This window comes from Artemia sp. Qi Xiang Cuo, chromosome 20, assembly GCF_049724085.1.
Source record: "Artemia sp. Qi Xiang Cuo chromosome 20, ASM4972408v1, whole genome shotgun sequence".
NCBI classification, from domain to species: Eukaryota; Metazoa; Arthropoda; class Branchiopoda; order Anostraca; family Artemiidae; genus Artemia; species Artemia sp. Qi Xiang Cuo.
In genome coordinates this window covers 6,555,074-6,576,100 of record NC_142813.1, presented here as the reverse complement: position 1 = coordinate 6,576,100, position 21,027 = coordinate 6,555,074, and the positions used below count along the sequence as shown (strand labels likewise).

General features: G+C 34.6%; 1 protein-coding gene across 2 annotated transcripts in view; it reads left to right on the top strand.

Moving 5' to 3' along the window:
• Positions 1 to 21,027, top strand: part of IKKepsilon (I-kappaB kinase epsilon) — an 89,232-nt gene that overhangs the window by 54,998 nt on the left and 13,207 nt on the right. Inside the window, exons 10-13 of one of the 2 annotated variants that reach the window (XM_089106363.1) lie at positions 5,390 to 5,594; positions 10,034 to 10,235; positions 19,062 to 19,203; positions 20,524 to 20,754. In XM_089106363.1, the coding sequence (XP_088962489.1) occupies positions 5,390 to 5,594; positions 10,034 to 10,235; positions 19,062 to 19,203; positions 20,524 to 20,754 (780 nt within the window). Of the gene's footprint in view, positions 1 to 5,389; positions 5,595 to 10,033; positions 10,236 to 19,061; positions 19,204 to 20,523; positions 20,755 to 21,027 lie in introns of those variants that run through there. The other variant, XM_089106364.1, reaches the window with a different exon arrangement.

The following is a 21,027-nucleotide window of genomic DNA, read 5'->3' as shown; positions in this document are numbered from 1 at the left end:
GCAAACGATTTTGAAAATTATTCTTTTGAACTGCTAGGCTGTTCTCAAAGGCAAAATCAGTAGAGTAGTGTAGATGAGGTCTGATTAAAATGTAGATAATGTGATTTAGATAGAGTTTGTAGATGTTCATAGATGTAGGTAGAATAATGTAGGTGACATGTTAATGTAAATGAGGTGCGACTGAAGTGTGATTACATTTCGTGCTGATACTCCTCTTCATCCTCCTCTAATCCTCCTTACCAAACGATTTTTGAAAATTATTCTTTTGAACTGCTAGGCTGTCCTCAAAGGCAAAATCAGTAGAGTAGTGTAGATGAGGTCTAAATCAGTGTGAGGTCTCTTCTAATCCTCCTTAGCAAACGATTTTTGAAAATTATTCTTTTGAGCTGCTAGGCTGTTCTCAAAGGCAAAATCAGTAGAGTAGTGTAGATGAGGTCTGATTAAAATGTAGATAAGTTGATGTAGATAGAGTATGTAGATATTGATAGATGTAGGTAGAATAATGTAGGTGACGTATTACTGTTAATGAGGGGCGACTGAAGTGTGATTAGATTCCGTGCTGTTCCTCCTCTTCATCCTCTTCTAATCCTCCTTAACAAACGATTTTTGAAAATTATTCTTTTGAACTGCTAGGCTGTTCTCAAAGGCAAAATCAGTAGAGTAGTGTAGATGAGGTCTGATTAAAATGTAGATAAGTTGATGTAGATAGAGTGTGTAGATGTTGATAGATGTAGGTAGAATAATTTAGATGACGTGTTAATGTAAGTGAGGTGCGACTGAAGTGTGATTACATTTTGTGCTGATACTCCTCTTCATCCTCCTCTAATCATCCTTAGCAAACGATCTTTGAAAATTATTCTTTTGAGCTGCTAGGCTGTTCTCAAAGGCAAAATCAGTAGAGTAGTGTAGATGAGGTCTGATTAAAATGTAGATTAGTTGATGTAGATAGAGTGTGTAGATGTTGATAGATGTAGGTAGATTAATGTAGATGACGTGTTAATGTAAGTAAGGTGCGACTGAAGTGTGATTAGACTCCGTGCTGATACTCTTCTTGATCCTCCTCTAATCCTCCCTAGAAATCTGTTTTGAAAATTATTCTTTTGAGCTGCTAGGCTTTCCTCAAAGGCAAAATCAGTAGAGGAGTCTAGATGTGGTCTGATTAATTGGTAGAAAAGTTGATTTATATAGAGTATGGAGTTGTGCAGAGATGGAGTTAGATGACTTTAGGTTGCTATTGACTTTTAGTAAGTTTCGGCTATATATTAGGGTGATGCCGTGAAGTTATTCTTATTGATAATCTTCGAGTCAACACAAACAAACGATTTTGAATCTAATTATTTAGAGATCCTAGTATGTCCTTAAAGTCGAAATAAGTAGCAGAGTCTTGATGAGATCAGATTAAAATGTCGATAAGTTGATGTATATAGAGTATGTAGATGTTGATAGAGGTAGGTATAATAATGTAGATGACGTGTTACTGTAAATGAGGGGCGACTAAAGTGTGATTAGATTCTGTGCTGATACTCTTCTTGATCCTCCTCTAATCCTCCTTAGCAAACGATCTTTGAAAATTATTCTTTTGAGCTGCTAGGCTGTCCTCAAAGGCAAAATCAGTAGAGTAGTGTAGATGAGGTCTGATTAAAATGTAGAGAAGTTGATTTAGATAGAGTATGTAGATGTTCATAGATGTAGGTAGAATAATGTAGATGACGTGTTACTGTTAGTAAGGGGCGACTAAAGTGTGATTACATTTCATGCTGATACTCCTCTTCATCCTCCTCTAATCCTCCTTAGCAAACGATTTTGAAAATTATTCTTTTGAACTGCTAGGCTGTTCTCAAAGGCAAAATCAGTAGAGTAGTCTAGATGAGGTCTGATTAAAATGTAGGTAATGTGATTTAGATAGAGTGTGTAGATATTGATAGAGGTAGGTAGAATAATGTAGGTGACGTGTTAATGTAAATGAGGTGCGATTAAAGTGTAATTAGATTCCGTGCTGATACTTTTCTTGATCAGCTTATCGTACAACCTATAAAAATATTTTGAAAATTATTCTTTTGAACTGCTAGGCTGTTCTCAAAGGCAAAATCAGTCGTGGAGTCTAAATTTGTTCTGATTAACATGTCGATAAGTTGATTTAGAGAGCGTATGTAGATGTTGATAGATGTAGGTAGAATAATGTAGGTGACGTTTTAATGTAAATGAGGTGCGACTAAAGTGTAATTAGATTCCGTGCTGATACTTTTCTTGATCCTCCTCTAATCTTCCCTAGCAAACGATTTTGAAAATTATTCTTTTGAACTGCTAGGCTGTTCTCAAAGGCAAAATCAGTCGAGTAGTGTAGATGAGGTCTGATTAAAATGTAGATAATGTGATTTAGATAGAGTGTGTAGATATTCATAGATGTAGGTAGAATAATGTAGGTGACATGTTAATTTAAATGAGGTGTGACTGAAGTGTGATTACATTTTATGCTGATACTCCTCTTCATCCTCCTCTAATCCTCCTTAGCAAACGATTTTGAAAATTATTCTTTTGAACTGCTAGGCTGTTCTCAAAGGCAAAATCAGTAGAGTAGTGTAGATGAGGTCTAATTAAAATGTAGGTAATGTGATTTAGATAGAGTGTGTAGATATTCATAGATGGAGGTAGAATAATGTAGGTGACGTGTTAATGTAAATGAGGTGCGACTGAAGTGTGATTACATTTCGTGCTGATACTCCTCTTCATCCTCCTCTAATCCTCCTTAGCAAACGATTTTTGAAAATTATTCTTTTGAACTGCTAGGCTGTTCTCAAAGGCGAAATCAGTAGAATAGTGTAGATGAGGTCTGATTAAAATGTAGATAAGGTGATGTAGATAGAGTGTGTAGATGTTGATAGATGTAGGTAGAATAATGTAGGTGACATTTCCTGGTATTCATGGGTATTAAAGTACCTGAAAGGTAATTTCTTCGCTCCAAACGAAGATTGACATCGTTAAATTTTCTTTTTCCAGAATTTCCAACATTGAATCTCATGAAGACGGTTATTATAACGAAAAGCTTTATTGTGTCTTACCTTTTACCCCCTTCACATTCGGTAAATATATTTACATATTCAAAGGCTTCTTTATCTAATTCTCGTTTTTACCATTGTCAAAAATGGATTTTGGGCCATTTACCACGTTGCCATAATACCAATTTTATTCCGTAGTATGAAGTGGTCGTACTTGCAATCGGAAATCGGATTCTCGATGTTTCGCACTAGTTGATAAGTAAATCCCTCTAGCGCATCCAAGGTGAAAATTCTGTATAATCTCTGCAGGATTTCATTAACTGTTTAAGTTCTCTCCACAGTCCTCTGTTGACTTCAAGACAAATAGTTTTTGACTGCACGCCAGCGTTGCCATTGCTTTGAAATAAACTGTACCAGTTTTCCAACTAAAATTGTACCGCAAGAGGATAAATTGTACAATCAGAACAGCCGGTTAAAAATTTACCGTAACAGGAAGAAAGATTTGTACAGATATCCTAGTAAGAAAGGAGTATATAATTAATGTAATAATTCTAATAATTCTAAATAATAATTCTGCAGGATTCTGTATAATCTCAATAATTCTGTATAATCTCTGCAGGATTTCATTAACTGTTTAAGTTCTCTCCACAGTCCTCTCTTGACTTCAAAGAAAATAGTTTTTGACTGCACGCCAGCGTTGCCATTGCTTTGAAATAAACTGTACCAGTTTTCCAACTAAAATTGTACCGCAAGAGGATAAATTGTACAATCTGAACAGCAGGTTAAAATTTACCGTAACAGGAAGTAAGATTTGAACAGATATCTTAGTAAGAAAGGAGTATGGGAAGCCAAAATATAGTAAGAAAGTAAGAAAGGAAAGGAGTAAGAAAGTAAGTAAGGAAAGCAGTAAGAAAGTAAGAAAGTAAAGAAAGTAAGAAAGTAAGAAAGGAGTGTATTGTACCAACAAACCGCACTGTAGAAGGACCTCTAAATAGTACAGAAAATGGTACAATTGTACCGCGTTGACAACGCTGCTGCACGCAACGAAGAAGATGGTTTTTTATTTCTTGTCTATACTTCAATAGGTCGTCCGGTGTCATTTTTCGCACGCAGCTTTATGCAGAGATGCTTTTTATGCGTAACAATAACCCCACATCTATGGACATTGTGGGGTTAATTTTAAGGTTTCTACTTTAGGAGTGACATGTTTTTCCTACGAAAACTCCATTTTCTTTTATGCAAGTAAAGAGTAGAACTGACTTTGTACCATGGAAAAGGAGAAATTTAAAGGGGAAGGGCCTAGTTTAGCCCTCATATATATACATAACAGTCTGCTATTATTCTTATTACTTTTCTTCATTACTTATTACTATTTTTCTTGCTTACTGTTCTTTCTTTTCGTTACAAATGGGACACGAATGGTCCCATCTGCTCATTTAGTAATTCAGTGATTCGTTTTCTTTGTTGGTTCAGTTTGCTGTAGTTTGTGTCTTTTTTATTCTTTTTTTCTTTTTTTTTAAGTGCTTCTTCTTGTTGTGTGTTGATTTGACGGGTTTTTCAATAAATAAATAAAATATATAAATTACTTATTTCCGTTATCGTTTGTTGCTTATTTTCATTATTTTTCCCATCATTATTTTTTTATTATTAATCATTATTTCATTTTTCCCATCATCATTATTTCATTATTTTCCCATCATTTCATTATTTTTCCATGTGAGTATGTAAGTGCCACTTACAAAGCCTATTCACAATTAGATTTTGCTAATACTGAAATTTAGCTAGTGCCAATTTAAGCCAATCAGAATTTTTTGTATATTTTCTTAGCCAATCAATAAAATTCATTGGAATATCTGGTCAGCTCAAATTAGCGCAAGCTTAAAAAAATGCTACGAAAGGATTGAGAGGTGTGTCTATGGCCTAGGGTTAAACGCTCTTGCTAGTTCTACGGAACGGTAAAAAATGCCATGAAACGAACTGTTGATCCAGGATTCGAAGCTCAAACTAGTCACCTGGGAATCTTAGGTTCAACTCCTACCTTAGCAGCAATTTTTTAAAGAAATATTTTCTTTAGTCTTTGTGTGTTTGAATATAGTGTGTAAGTACATTTCTTATTTGGGCTTAATTGATTTGTGTAGAACGGTAAAGTGTACAAAAATTTAAATGCTGGGAAAGAATTTGCTGGTGTGTCTGTTGGTCCATTTCTGGAAGTTCTAGCTAGTCACCTGGGAATCTTGGGTTCAATTACCATGCTAGCAGCAATTTTTTATTCAGTGGTTTATATATTCTGTTGAAATTGGTGCTAAGAACTCCCTCCCTCCCCAGCAAGAAAAATTCGATACTCAGTTTTGGTCTCATTGCTGCTGTAGTTAACTCTAGATTTTTTTTTCAAGAACTGTGATAAATCTCCAACTAAGAGCACTGTCAAAGCAAGGGGAGCACTGCCAGGAGTTGACGACAAGTTTGAAATCCCAATGCAAAATGCTGGACTCATGGAATGAATCCCTCCATTTGATTTTGAAGAGTCTTGGAAAGGGGCAAGTTCTAACTGAAAAACTGAATCGTATGGTTGCTGATGCTATGACTTCACAGATGGAGGTGAGTGAATCTTTCTGTTTCTGTTCAAGGGATGCTTAGGCATTAATATTGTTTTCATACTATGAAACAGTTCCTGGTAACGAACAGTAAGTAAGGAGCGATCCGGCTCGATAGTAACCGAAACTCTAAAAAACGGAATTTTGACACCAATAGATATATAAAAAGATTTAGATTTTTATTTTGATTTTAGATATATAAGTTTTGTTCAGTTTAGTCTTATCCATCAAAGGTTAGGAGCCTGAGAAAATTTGCCTGATATTCGGAAAAAGGGGGAAACACTCCCTAAAATTCATAGAATCATAATGAAAATTACACCGTCAGATTCAAGACATGAGAGAACCCTACTGTAGAGGTTTCAAGCTCCTATCTTTAAACATGTGGGATTTTGAACTTTTTGCCAGAAGAAAGATCACGGATGCGTGTTTATTTTTATTTTTTTTCCTGGGGTGAACGTATTTTTTTTCATCGGGAGAGGGCTCATTCTAACGGAGAATAAAAGTTCTAGTGCCCTTTTTAAGTGACCAAAAAATTGGAGGGCAACTAGGCCCCCTCCCACGCCACTTTTTTCCCCAAATCGTCCGATCAAAATTGTAAGATTTCTTTTTTATTCAGCATAGCTGAAAGGCCTAATAACTGTGTCCCTGGAGAGAAAATGATCCCCCACAGCCCCCTTGTGAGTTATAAAAATTTTTTAAATTTGTTTTAAAAAAGTTATAAAATTTGCTCATTGTTTACGTATAGTATTTGTTATTGGGGAGTATGCATACATTTTTGGATGAGGAGGGGAGGACGAATTCTTTTCTGGGGTTCTTTTCACAGGGAGAATTTCCGATGGAGAGGGAATTTTCCTGGGGGTGAACTTTTCAGGTGAAATTGTATACTGGGGGAATTTGCCAGAATCCCGTACGAAATTTCTTTATATGTGTTGCTTTCTCTTTACTGACTCAATTTTACGCGTAGAGGTGTTAAGAGTAATTGTTTGGGGCAAATTTTTACCTGGATTGACTTTTTCTGAGGATGTTTCCGTGAGGAGGGGGATTTTTCCGTGGAAGTGGAGCTCTGTTCGTTTTAATATTGCTCTTTACTTTCAGTTAAAAAAACTTTTTTTTATTTAATTGAAAATCAGAAATTCCCCTCCACCATTGACATATCTTTGAAATGTAATGCTTTTTGTATAATTTTCTATGAATGTTTGAATCGCAGATAAACGAAGTACTAAGAACAGAAAATGTAACCTCATTTGTTAATAAATTTATCCAATCATTAACCTGATTGGTTAATAAATTTAACCAATCATTAACCTGATTGGTTAATAAATATAACCAATCATTAACCTGATTGGTTAATAAATGTATCTAATCTTTAACCTGATTGGTTAATAAATTAATACAATCATTAACCTGATTGGTTGATAAATTTAACCAATTATTAACCTGATTGGTTAATAAATAAATTGGTTAAATGGAAACTTGTACAACCATATACATTTCGAGAAGTGAGGAAAAATAGGGAATTCAATTTTTGATATGCAGCTATGCATTTTGTTGGTAATAGTGGGTACAAAATTAAAAATAAAGAAAGATGGGTGAAAAATTGATTAGAACTACTTTACTATCCCATTTCACGCTAGATGACAGTGAAATCTGCTCGAATCCATCCAAAGCTTCTTTTAATTTTCTATGGTCAGAATTGCAGTGTCTTTTCTTGTGCGTTATTTTTTTTTTCTTAGCACTGATAGTGACCTAGCTGTGTCACTAGCTGTGTTTTATTTGCTCGAAAATGACGTTTAAACGACTGGAGGAATAATTAAAAAAATATCAACTTTTGATATAGTTATTTATTGATTTCATCTTTTGACGAAAAAAATTACGAAGAAAGAAACAAAAGAACGAAGGAGAACAAAAGAAAAGAACTAACTGAAGGAACGAAGAAAGGCTTTTCTTGAAAGAAAACAAGAAGAAAAAAGATATATGTTTGTTAAAATTTAAAATTGAAAGTTAAAATTGAAATTTAGTAAGTTAGAATTGAAATTTAAGAAGTTAAAATTGAAGAAACATTATAAAAAACAAGAAAAATAGAAAAAACGATTACGATTTCACCCTCCACTAATCCAAAGTAAAATAATGCTCTTTAAGGAAGATAAAACAATAAAACCAAAGAAAGTAAAATAAATAAGAAAAGAAAAAATAAATTTCTTGTTAAAAATTTAAAAACGATTAATAAACGATGTGGTTTTCCACCCCTTAGAAATTCTCTTGAAGTATATGCTGTCATGGTTCTTTCATTTTTTTTTCATGGAATGCTCATTATCACTGCTTTGGTGCATCGACCACTTCCGGATGTTCAATTGCTTCCAATTTTGTCAGTATATAAACTTCCTACGTCATTACATTAATATAACATCAACATTCCTCACTGTTGTATACTCCCCATCCCAGCCCCCTAATTTTTTTCATAAATCGTCTGCTTTTTGACCACTTCCGATGATATTACAATAATATAATATCAAAATTCCCCTCTCTTGTATACACCCCCTCGCAGCCCCCTTATTATTTTTCATAAACCATCTGCTGACTGAAACTAGAGACCTCTGAAGGTTGAAAGCCCTGAGCATAAGTAAGAGGAGTTTCAGTACGCATGACTAGACTTCAAAACGCAGAAAAAGTAGAGAATCAAAACGAGGGGCACAAAAAGGCTTACAAAGCCTGCTCTTTTAACTCGTTTTCCTCAACTCACCGACTTTTTTCGTTTATGCATTTAAAATATTTTAGAGACAAATAATTATTTTTCACCGTTTAGTCAATTTTTAAAGTTTTTTTTTAATATTTATGAGGCATACCGTCAAATTTCAACTATTCAACTGGTCTATCCACTTTTTAAACTCAGTTGAATCATCACTGATGCTGTATCATTAGTAATTATTTCATAAGTTAAATAAGTCAACAGCTTGTGAGCTTGTGAGCAACAGCTTGTGAGCAGCTTGTGAGCTCATTTTCATCTGTTAGATATAGCGTCAAGTTATTCAATTAAATATTCGTATCATATTAGATGGTCAATTCAAATTTAGAACTTCTACCAAACCGCCAGAACTGGTTTCATAGCTTCATGTTGCTTGCGAAAGCCAATATACTCATTATAAAATACCTTTTTATAGTATATCAATATATTATAGGAAATTGTTTAAATTGCAGTATATTTTATAATATCAGCATATATTAGGTGCTAAAGCATATTACAGGAGCAAGGACAGTGACAATGCAATTTAAACGTTTGAATTGGTTAAGTGAAAACCTACACAATCATATCAGGGATGTCGAATGGGGGGCAAATTTTGAAAAATTTGCTTCACCACTCTCGATATTTTTCGTGAATTGACGTCCCTAAACCATACAAGTCTCGAATAGCTAGAAAAAAACGTGAATTCAACTTTTAATAAACAGCTTTCCTAATGGAGTTATTTATTTTTGGTGCAATCTGGCACTATTTACATTGATGTATTTTTCGGTAGTAGTGGGTGCCATATTGAAAAAAAAAGTGTTTAAAAATCAGGAAACAAATAAGCAGCATAACAACGCCGCATTTGCACTGCTTATGCGACATTTATCGGGGCCAAACTTCGTTTCAGTAGATCTATCCTTGCCGGATTGGACAATGCGATTGCAACCCCTCACATTCTATACTCTACACCTTTTTGGGAAATATTTACTCAAACAGATAAAATAAAATCCGCAGAACTTTTTTCCGGTTTGGAAAATATTTACTCAGACCTTGGACCAGGAATAAAAATAATAATGAGGATTTACAATATCACGGTTCACTGAAAGCGGCAGAAGAACAGATTGTTTAATTCAATATAATCTTCAAACTCATCAGTGGTGGCCCATACTAACCCAGTAGTTTTCATCAGTAATGTGAATTTTCTTTTCTCCTTGTTAGGTTAAGTGTAAGTGTCTTGTTTTGTTTTTCTTTCTTTTTCATTATTGTTTCTGTTGAAGCGTCTTTTCGTTTTTCTTTTCTTATTTTCTTTTATTTTTGCCCCGTCTGTGTTTCTTGTCTAAACTTGACGGGTTTACAATAAATTCATTCCTTCTTTCATATAGAGCCAAACAGCTTAGGAAGGTGCAGCTTTCCTTTGAATGTGTAGTTGTCTTGAGAATCATCCGGTTGTTTTCGAATTTTCACGGACTAAAAGCATTGTCAAATTTAACCAATTGGTTTTGCTTATGTATTGTTACGGTTCAACGTGGCAACATTGACAAAAATGTGGTAGGCATACTGCTCTAAAACTTTATAATTTTATCTAAGAAAACTGCGGTCTCAGAAAGATCTAAGATAATTCAAGGGGTTTTATTGTTGTTTTTTGGGGTGTGGGTGCGGAATGGTCTTATTTTAAATTTAGTATTATAGCTAAATTTAACTCAAATGAATGTTGGTTTCAGTTGTCTTCACGGCAGTCATCCCTTCTACCAAGTATACAACAGCTGTCTAATCGTCTTCGAAAAGATGGAGCCCTTCGCCGAGAATGGGTGGATGTTGGGAAGGGGATTGGATCCCTCGTCAGTGCACCAGGAAAATCCAATACGTATTCTACCCGTTTGAAAGAATCATGGCAGCATCTACTTCGTGACCGAGCTTCAAGAGGTTTTTTTTTTTTTTTTTTTTTTTTTTTTTTTTTTTTTTTTTTTTTTGTAGGAGGTGGAAGAGTAAATCGTTGACTAATTGTTTTTTTCAATTGTAAACAATAAGTTTGTCCTCTTTTTCTCCAGGATAATTTTCTTCTGCTTTTTGCAACTTTTTTCCTCTTCTTCTTTCTTTTCATTTTCTTTTTTTAATTCTTCAATTAATGAGATTATTTCTTCAATTACTAATCAAAAATTATATATATGTATATATATATATATATATATATATATATATATATATATATATATATATATATATATATGTATTACGGTATTTACTTGGCTTAAAAAAAAAAAAAAAAAAAAAAAAAAAAAAAAAAAAGTCTTCCTACTTTAGTAAATGAAATAAATGAGCACTTGAATAAGGTCTAGACCTTACTCATCCATCCAGTCCCCTAGGACAAAACAGTATATCCAATCCGATAATCCAAAAATCAAGTCCAAAACAGAGCAAAATCAACACCAATAAGTATAGGTCAATGTTCCAAAACCAAGCTTATAACAAAATCTTAATTAGTAATTGAAGAATTAAAGAACGAAAATACAAATTCTTCCTTAAAGTTGTGACCTATTTAGATCGTTTTTGTGGCAAGAAATGTTAATATGCTAGTTTAAGAAAAAAGGAAACCATATAGCCGATTTCGAGGCTGGGCCCCAGAAATCGGCACAGGAAAGGCTTGTATATATTGATTCTCGTTGTCGGTTCTCTTCCATCTGAAGATAGTGTGAACTTATTTTTAATTCTGGGGTCAAATTACGCTCGGTGCAACAACCCTGGGGAAAATACATAAAGGGGTTTAATACGTTTAGACTTTTTTTTATTTATAACGTTTAAAAATAACGTTTTTCGTTATTTTTTATTTTGAGCCAGGAGGCGTCAAGTAAGCAATAATAATTGAGTTAAGAAAGTCTGACGTGTGTTTAATTTCTCCTTTCTGTATAAAAAATCATCCTTTTTATAAATTAATTATAAAACTTATTCCACAATATAACTTTTTCCAATATAACTAACGTACCCATTAAACCAAAAATGAGCAAAAAATAAAGTCAAATTATCCACGAACCGTGAAACTATCGCAAATCAGCATTGATAAATAAACGAAACCCAAAACGATCAGAAATTACAGTAAATAACTGATTCAAACTCAAAACGAGCAGAAATTAACATAAGTTGGGCTCGAAACCCATGCCTTCCAAGGGCCAGAACATAATTTGTACTTTACTGAAAAAATACAAATGTTTTTACTTTCATAACTTTAAAAAATCAAATAATATTAACATTTTGACTACTAAATATCAGTCAGTACATGTATATTAAACTGAAGATTCACATTCATTTGTATGACTAGTTGGAGGGGCTAGTTGCCCACCAATCACTTTCGACTATTAAAAAGGGCATTAGTCCTTTCTATTTCCAATCGAATGAACCCTCTTCGAAGTTCCTACGACAACTACTTCAATATGAAGTGCCCTGGTCTAAAAAAAGTAAAAAAAAAAAAAATGATAATACATTATACCCAGATTGATCTTTACTTTAAAAATGTCAAGCCTTCCAATCACGTTCGACAATTAAAAAGGGCACTAGGCCTTTTTAATTTCCAATCGAATGATTCCATTTTGAGTTTCTACGACAACGCTTTCTATAAACACCTTATATGTCCCAGGGCATAAATTACAACCCTTGCCCTGAGGGCTGTGAGGGGGTTTTCATCCTGAAAGACCTAATTTCCAGAACTTTCAACTACATTAAACAAAATGGATATCTCAAGATTTTGATTGGATGTGTTTGGGGAAATAGTGGGTGTGAAAGGGAGGTTAGTTGCCCTTCAATCACTTTCGACTATTAAAAAGGGCACTAGCCTTTTCAATTTCCAATCATATGAGACCTTTTGAAGTTTCTACGACAAAGCTTTCTATAAAAGCCTTAAATGCCCCCAGGGCGTAACTTAAAACCTTTGCCCTGAGGGTTGTGAGGGGGTGGTGTCATCCTCAAAGACCTAATTTCCATAACTTTCAACTACTTTGAACAAAAGGAATATCTAAAAATTTTGATTGGATGTGTTTGGGGAAATGGTGGTCGTGAGAGGGGGATTAGTTGCTCTTCAATTTATTTCGACTGTTAAAAAGGACTTTACCCGTTTCAATTTCAAATCGAATGAACCCTTTTTCAAGTTTCTACGATAACTCTTTCTATTAAAAAATTCATATGCCCCCAGGGCATAACGTACAACCCTTGCCCTGAGGGCTGTGGGGGGTTGTCATCCACTGACATAATTTCAAGAACTTCCAACTACGTAGAAAAAATGGCTATCTCAAAGTTTTGATTGTACGTGTTTGGGGAAGTAGTGGGCGTGAGAGGGGGATTAGTTGCCCTCCAATTACTTTCGACTATTAAAAAGGGCACTAGCCATTTCAATTTCCAATCGAAATAAGCCATTTTTGAAGTTTCTATCACAACGCTTTTTATAAAAACCTTATATGCTCCCAGGGCAGAACTTACAACCGCTGCCCTGAGTGCCGTGGGGGGTTGTCATTCTTAAAGACCTAATTTCCAAAACTTTCAAATACGTTGAACAAAATGGATATCTAAAAATGTTGATTGGATGTGTTTGGGGAAAAGGTGGTCGTGAGAGGGGGGGGGGTTAGTTGTCCTGCAATCACTTTCGACTATTAAAAAGGGCACGAACCCTTTGAATTTCCAATCGAATGCACCCTTTTCAAGTTTCTACTACAAAGCTTTCAATAAAAACATTAAATGCCCCCATGGCATAACTTGTAACCCTTGCCCTGAGGGCTCTTAGGGGGAGGGGTTGTCATCCTCAAAGACATAATTTCCAGAACTTACAACTACGTTGAACAAAATGGCTATCTCAAAATTTTGATTGGATTTGTTTGGATAAATGGTGGACGTGAGAGGGGGGTTAGTTGCCCTCAAATCACTTTCAACTATTAGAAATGGCATTAGCCCTTTTAATTTACAATCGAATGAGCCTTTTTTCAATGTTCTACGACAAAACTTTCAATGAAAACCTTATATGCCCCCAGGGCATAACTTACAATCCTTGCCCTGAAGACTGTTGGGGGAGTGTCCTGCTCAAAAGTATAATTTCCAGAATATTCAACTACGTTGAACAATACGCTATCTTAAAATGTTGATTGGATGTGTTTGGGGAAATGGTGGGCGTGGAAGGGGTGTTAGTTGCCTTCCAATCATTTTCGACTATTAAAAAGGGCACTAGCCATTTCGTTTTCCAATTGAATAAGCCCTTTTTGAAGTTACCACGACAACGTTTTCTATTAAAACCTTACATGCCCCCAGGGCATAACTTACAACCCTTGCCCTGAAGGATTTGTGTGTGTGTGTGGGGGGGGGGGGGTGGTCATCCTTAAAGACCTAATTTCCAGAACTCAACTACGTTGAACAAAATGGCTATCTCAAAATTTCGATTAGATGTGTTTTGGGAGAAGGTGGGTGTAAGAGGGAGGGGGTTAGTTGCCCTCCAATCACTTTCGACTATTAAAAAGGGCACTAGCCCTTTGAATTTCCAATCGAACGAGTCTTTTGTGAAGTTTTTATGACAACGCTTTCTATCAAAACCTTATATGTCCCCAGGGCATAACTTACAACCTTTGCTCTTAGGACTTTGGGGGAGTGTCCTCCTCAAAAACATAATTTCTATCCGGAAATAAACTACGCTGAGCAAAATGGCTATCTCAAAATTTTTATTGAACGTGTTTGAGGATTTGGCGGGCATGGAAGGGGTGTTAGTCTTATTCAAATAACTTTCGACTATTAAAAAGGGCACAAGATACTCCAAAATCCATTTCAATGAGCTCTTTTCGAAGTTTCTGCAACAAATTTTTCGATACGCAGTGCCCTGGTCTAAAGAAAAAAATAATAAATAATACATTGTGCCCATATCGTTCTTATATGCCTCCTGGGCAGAACTTACAACCCTTGCCCTGAGGGATCTGGGAGAGTGTCCTTCTCAAATATATAACTTCTAACTGGAAATCAACTACGCTGAACAAAATGGCTGTCTCAAAGTTTTGATTGGATGTGTTTGGGGAAATGGTATACATTGTGCCAATATCGTTCTTTACTTAGGCAGCGCTATTGCGCTGCCTATGATAAAAGTTCAAATAGGGATAAAATCCTTTTAATAGTCAGTTTTTCACAAACAGTGATAAAATTTCACTACTAAATATTTCGGTCACATTTTCAGTAACCGTCATTAGTAGTAAAACTAAACTGAAACAATTAAAAACAATAGTTTATATACGAAATAAAATAAAACTACATATTTTTAATACATTATATTTTTCAAAGCAAAAGCAGAAGCTATCCTCTTTGACCTCCTTGCATTCGGTTCATTAGCGTTCAGTGAAATCATACTTGGACAGAAGTTAAATATTGGGTGGATTGAACTTTACTCTAAACCCGGTCCCTAGAAATCATAGAGACATTATCGAACTAAATAAAATGGTCTGGAAAACTAAAGATATGTTTCGAAAGGGCTGAAGAAAATCTGCAGATTTAGAATCTTGCTTTAAAGCCGATGAAATTGAGTCTTTATGCTTTAATAACCTCATTTCCAAATTCTGGTTAGTACGTCCCACATATGAGCTTCCGCAAATACATGGGATCTGATATACCCCTCTTTGTTGTCCCAATGAAGTTAGATCATATTCGAAGAAAAACAAATTAGAAGACATTAGAAGAAAACAAATCCTGTAGAATGGATTTAAGTAATTTCGGAGACCACACTGCCTTTCAATGACGATAAACAAAAGTTCAAATAGGTATAAAATTCTTTTAATAGACAGTGTTTCGCAAATAGTGATAAAATTTCACAAAAAATACTAAATATTTCGGTCACATATGAAGTGACCGTCATCAGTCGTAAAACTAAACTAAAATAACTAAAAACAATAGTTTATATACGAAATAAAAATAAAACTACATATCATTTAATACTTTGAATTCTTTTCAAAGCAAAAGCAGAAGCTGGCCTCTTTGACTTTCTTGGATCCGGTTCATTAGCGTTCAATGAAATAATACTAGGACAGAGGACAATTGTGCCACCTTCGCTAAAATTCAATTTACATTTGGGCACTTTCAAGGAAGAAAAGTTTGAACGAAGCTTACATTTCAAGGCTTTAAATCACGTTATTAAGGATAAAAGTCGAAAAAGAGCTTTAATAGTGAGAGAAACTTTCCTTGGAAAATCTTATATCAAAAATGGTTAGGGTAAGTGACTTTTGTTTTATCCAATAAACAGGGAAAAATCACTTTAATCAGGGAAGCAGGGAAAAATCGCCTTTCCAGAACACAGGGAACAGGAAACAGGAAACAGGAACAGGAAACAGGGAAACAGGAAAAAAACAAACAGGGAAAAATCGCCTTTCCAGAGAAAGATTGTTAAAAAAGTTTTCGAAATTGTCAAAAAATAATGCGGTAATACCTTCGTCAATTCTTGAACCAGGTGTGGTTAATTTTGTATCACGAACTTCAACGTTACAAGAAAAATCAGTGCTTGAAAAGTAACCTAAATTTTGTTTTAAACCAGATAAAGTCCCCGTTGAAGATATTATCTCTTCAATAGAAACATCTTTCCATAAAAACACAAGTCTAATAAAAGATGTTAGCTTAGTAAGAGCTTCTACCGTGAAAACCCTTTCTAATTTTGTATTGAAACCAGAATTTCCTAGTACGACCATCAAAGACATAAGAATTCTAAAAAACTTAAAAAAAGGGATGGTTCAATTGCAATATCAGAAGCAGATAAGAGTAGTTGTGATGAATCACACTTTATCACACTTTAGTTGTGAACATCACACTTTAGTTTTGATGAATACTGAGGACTACGAATCAAAATTAAAAGTTTACTAAATAATGAAAATACATACAAGAAGCTATCGTATAATCCAACAGACTCTTTTACAAATAAGTTTAAGAACGAATTAAGGGGTTTGAAGGATGAAGGAAAAATTCACCTCAACTTTATTACAAATGCCTGCCACAAAGTTCCTTGTGCCCTAAATTATATGGGCTTCCCAAAATCCATAAGCCTAACCTACCATTACGACCAATTGTGTTCAAAAAATTGTGTCAATTGTGTTCAATCAATTGTGTTCAAAAAATTCTTCAAATTTGGTTCAAAAACTGAAAAAAGTAGAAATTTCTTCAAGTTCGACATTGCCTTCAAGTTTCGACATTGTATCAATGTTTATAAATACTGATGTAGAAGCAGCCGAAACTCTTATAGAAAGAAAGCTGTTAAGAAATTTGGACTTGATTAGTGGCAAAACAGATTTAGAAGTTTCTGTAATTATTTATTTAGTAAGGTTGTGGACTAAGTTATCTTATTTTTTCAATTCAGAAGGGGATTTTCGAACACGTAAATGGTTTACCCATGGAGGGCCCTTTATCCCCATTATTAGCTAATGTTTTTGTGGAAAATATTGAAACAATTGCGTTTGTTTCATATTTTTTGGGGGCCGGAATATGGATGACATAATTACAGTATGGGATTATGGGCAGGAGGAATTAAAAGGATTTTTGGAACATTTTATTTGTTGGGGGGGGGGATTTAAAGTTTACTGTTGAATTAGAAGAAAACAGGAAACTTCCTTTTCTTGATGTTCTTCTTTTAAAAATGAAAATAGTCTGGATTTTAGATTTTACAGAAAACCGACAAATAACAAGAGATATTTATCATATAGCTCCGGTCACGCTCGCCAAGTAAAAATTCGGTTTGATCATTTCTTTAACTGACCGGATCTTTAGTATTTGCTCTCCAAGATTTTTTGAGGAATTGTCTTTTCTAAGAAAAATACTAATACGTAACATGTATCCTGAGTGGTTAATTAACCAGACTTTTTAAAAAGAAGAAAAAGGTTTCTAAAGATTTCTAAGGAAGTCTTGGAGACAATTTAGGCGAAGGATGTTTTTTGTTCCTTACCATATGTACCAGGGCTAAGTGAAAAACTTAAAAGAATTTTACAAAGCAATGGTCTAAAGGTAGCTTTACAGAGTAATAATACTTCGGGTAGTTTTCTAAATTCTGGGAAGGATCTAACTTCATTGGGGCAACAAAGTGGGGTCTATCAGATCCAATGTATTTACGGAAGCTCATATGTGGGACGTACTAATCAGAATTTGGAAATGAGATTATTACAGCATAAAGACTCAATTTCATCGGCTTTAAAGCAAGATTCTAAATCTGTAGATTTTCTTCTGCCCTTTCGGAACATATCTTTAGTTTTTCAGACCATTTTATTTTGTTCGATAATGTGTCTTTGATTTCTAGGGACCGGGATTTAAAGCAAAATTTTCGTGAAACTCTTGAAATAAAGAGAATTTTATTCAAGAATATAGCTTTAAATCGTGACACAAGTGAATTTGGGCCGAATTCTATCTACGATAATTTATTAAAATCTGATAGAGTAAAGTTCAATCCACCCAATATTTAACCTCTGTCCTATTGTTATTTCACTGAACGCTAATGAACCGGATGCAAGAATGTCAAAGAGGCTAGCTTCTGCTTTTGCTTTGAAAAAAAAAATGTATAAAACAATATGTAGTTCTATTTTATTTCGTATGTAAACTATTGTTTTTAATTATTTTAGTTTAGTTTTACGATTGATGACGGTCACTACATATGTGATCGAAATATTTTGTGTTTTTGTGAAATTTTATCATTGTTTGTGAAACACTGTCTATTAAAAGGATTTTGTCTCTATTTGAACTTTTATTTATCGTCATGGAAAGGCAGTGTGGTCTCCGAAATTATCTACATCCATTTTATAGGATTTGTTTTCTTGTGGAACTCGCTGGGACTCTTACTGTTGCTTCTCTTCTAACCGCAAAGTTTATTTACGGTATGTAATTTATTTACGGAATTTATTTACGGTATATACGGTAGGTATGTATTCGCTGTGGTACTAGTTGTTCAATGTGTTCTAGCCGCAGATCTCCCTTGCGCTGCATTTTTGTGCATTATTGCCTCCGACTTCTTTCAATTCAATTAAGAAATTCTGTAGTGAATTCAATTCCTCCTCCCTGCTTACCCTATACAGACATTAAAACAACACGTTCATTATTCAGTTGTAATTATCTGAAATATCTAAACCTCGCAATACCATAATTATCGTGTTACTCTTTAGTTTGAGTCACAATTTCGTTTGCAATTTAATGTGAAGGCTTGAATTCAAAAATCCGACCTAGCTGAGTGGATTGGTGCGCTGGATTTATAATTCTTTGTCCAAGTGGGCGAGGGTTCGAATCCTAGTATATCCAATTATTTGGTTTGGGACGGGGGTCAGTGGCGTGACTCTGTAAGCTCAGCCAGTGTCGACCCAGCTCTAAATGGGTACCTGGAGAAATCTGGGGAAGGTAAACAGGAAGGATGTGTGAAAGCACTGGATGGTTGGTCCTCCGCCGGTAGGGACTGTAAAGTCCAATGCCGTATACGTTACCTTGAATTCAAACCTCTCTCTACCTTTTCTTTTTCATATTACTCTTGGTTTTTTAATTGCTGCATTTATTACCTTTAAAATATTATTCACTTTTTTTTTATTAAAAAAAAAAAAATCTGCATGGACGACGAAATTGTGACTATAACTTTTAACTCTCATCTGTTTTTCCTTTTGTTTCACTTCGAGTTGTATCATAGATTTGTGTCTTTTGCATATAATGTTTTAACATATTATATGTTTTGCATATAATGCATTATATGTTTTGCATATAATGTTTTAACACATTAATGTTTTGCATATATAGTTTTAACCTATAATGACGAGCAGTTCCATCTGTTGGAGAAGATAAAAATGCAAGAAACTGCCAAGTCTCTAGTGACTCTACTTTCTATTGAATGCTTTCCCACACTGGCTAGTCTGGCTGAGGCTCTTGCTGACTGGTATAAGTAAGTTTTTCTTTTCTTCTGATTTGAGTTTTTTTTTTTTGGGGGGGGGGGGTCATGTATCCATAGGTGCCTTTACAGCCTCACTTTTAGATCGAAATTTTGGAACAGCCATCCTAATCAAAACGAAATTAAACATAACTATGGGGTCTATGGTAAATGCAGCCTTAGAGATTGGGTCCTACTTTATAAAAATAGCCCATTATTCATAAATCAATTTTAGCAGAAATCTGGACAGGCTACCCCCTATTGGAACCAGAGTCGTGCAAATACTTTAATTCTGTATGAATGGATGACTGAAAGTGCGACCATGGCCCTCTCCGTTAATCCTGCTAATCTGGCTGAGGCTCTTGCCGACTGGTAAAAGTATGTCTTTCTTTTCTTCTGATTTGAGTTTTATTGGGGGAGGGACTCATGTATCCCTGGGTGCCCTTGCAGCCCCACTTTTAGGTTGAAATCTTCAGACACTCATCTTAATCAAACATTTGAAGGCAAAATAAAACATACCTCTGAGGGCTAGGATAGTTGCAGCTTTAGAGGTTGACCACTCCTGTATGCAAATTGCCCATTTTTCATAAATTCATTGTAGTAGAAAGCTGGATATGTTACCCCGTTTCGAATTGCATTGCCGCCTCCATCATTTCCAAATGAATTGGTTTGCTTTTTTAAAGATGTTATTTGCTCTCTAAAAAGTTCCGCAAAGGAATCCAAAAACTGAACTCATGTTTCGCTTTAGCTTCATTCAACGTAAGCGATGATCGAACCAATAGCCGTAATGTTTTCAGCTTCAAAGTAGCTGGACAAATCATCACAAAATAAATATAGAGGCACACCCATCACAAACCTCTGAAGGTGATTTTAAACCACTTTCATAAGACCAAATGTATCTTTAAATTTACTGTTGAAGAACGCGTCCCACATCCTTTAAATTATGGGATCTCTCGTAATCTAGTGGCTCTCTTGAAACAAATATTGTGAGACACAAACAACTATGCCTAAGGTTACATGAAAATGCGATAAGTGGAGGATAATGTAAATCCACGGGATGCTTCATTGGAACAACAGCCTTGACTAGAAGACAAGTGATATTGAGAATCAATATATAAAGGCATGTCGCGTAGCCGAGCCGGGGACCGGTGGTGAAGCCGCCGGTTTCCCGGTACCGTCATTATATATATATATATATATATATATATATATATATATATATATATATATATATATATATATATATATATATATATATATATATATATATATATATATATATATTATATTATTTACATATATACTATATATTATAATACATATTTTATTTAATAGAATGGCACAAGCGTCCGTTTTGCAGTTTGAAATCCTTCAGAAAGATGCTCAGAGTCTGGAAGAGGATATAATGAAAGGATTGCAGCATTTAGACCGAGTTCAGATCTCCTATAGGGCCAGAATTCAAGAGGTGTCTTCCACAATTCGTGTTGGTGACGGTTTTGTAACTGAAAAAGAAGATGAAAATACCTCTGACAAGAAAAGAGAAAGACCAAGGACTGTTAATAAGAGGTAAATTTTATTCTCTTATATTTTTAACATATCTCTATTGTTCACTTTTTATATCTATTCTTTCAATTTTAGTGTATTTATGTTTTTTTCTTATTTAAATTCTTATGACTTAAATTATTGCCGAAAAATGAATAAGGTAACTATATTTGCTGACCTCAATAGATGTCATTTTTTCTCATCGCATCTGAGGCTGAAATCAACAGCTTCCACTACACCCGAGTATGTTTTTCCCAAATTTCCCTAAAAGAAAATTAGATTCTTCGTAGTTTTCCC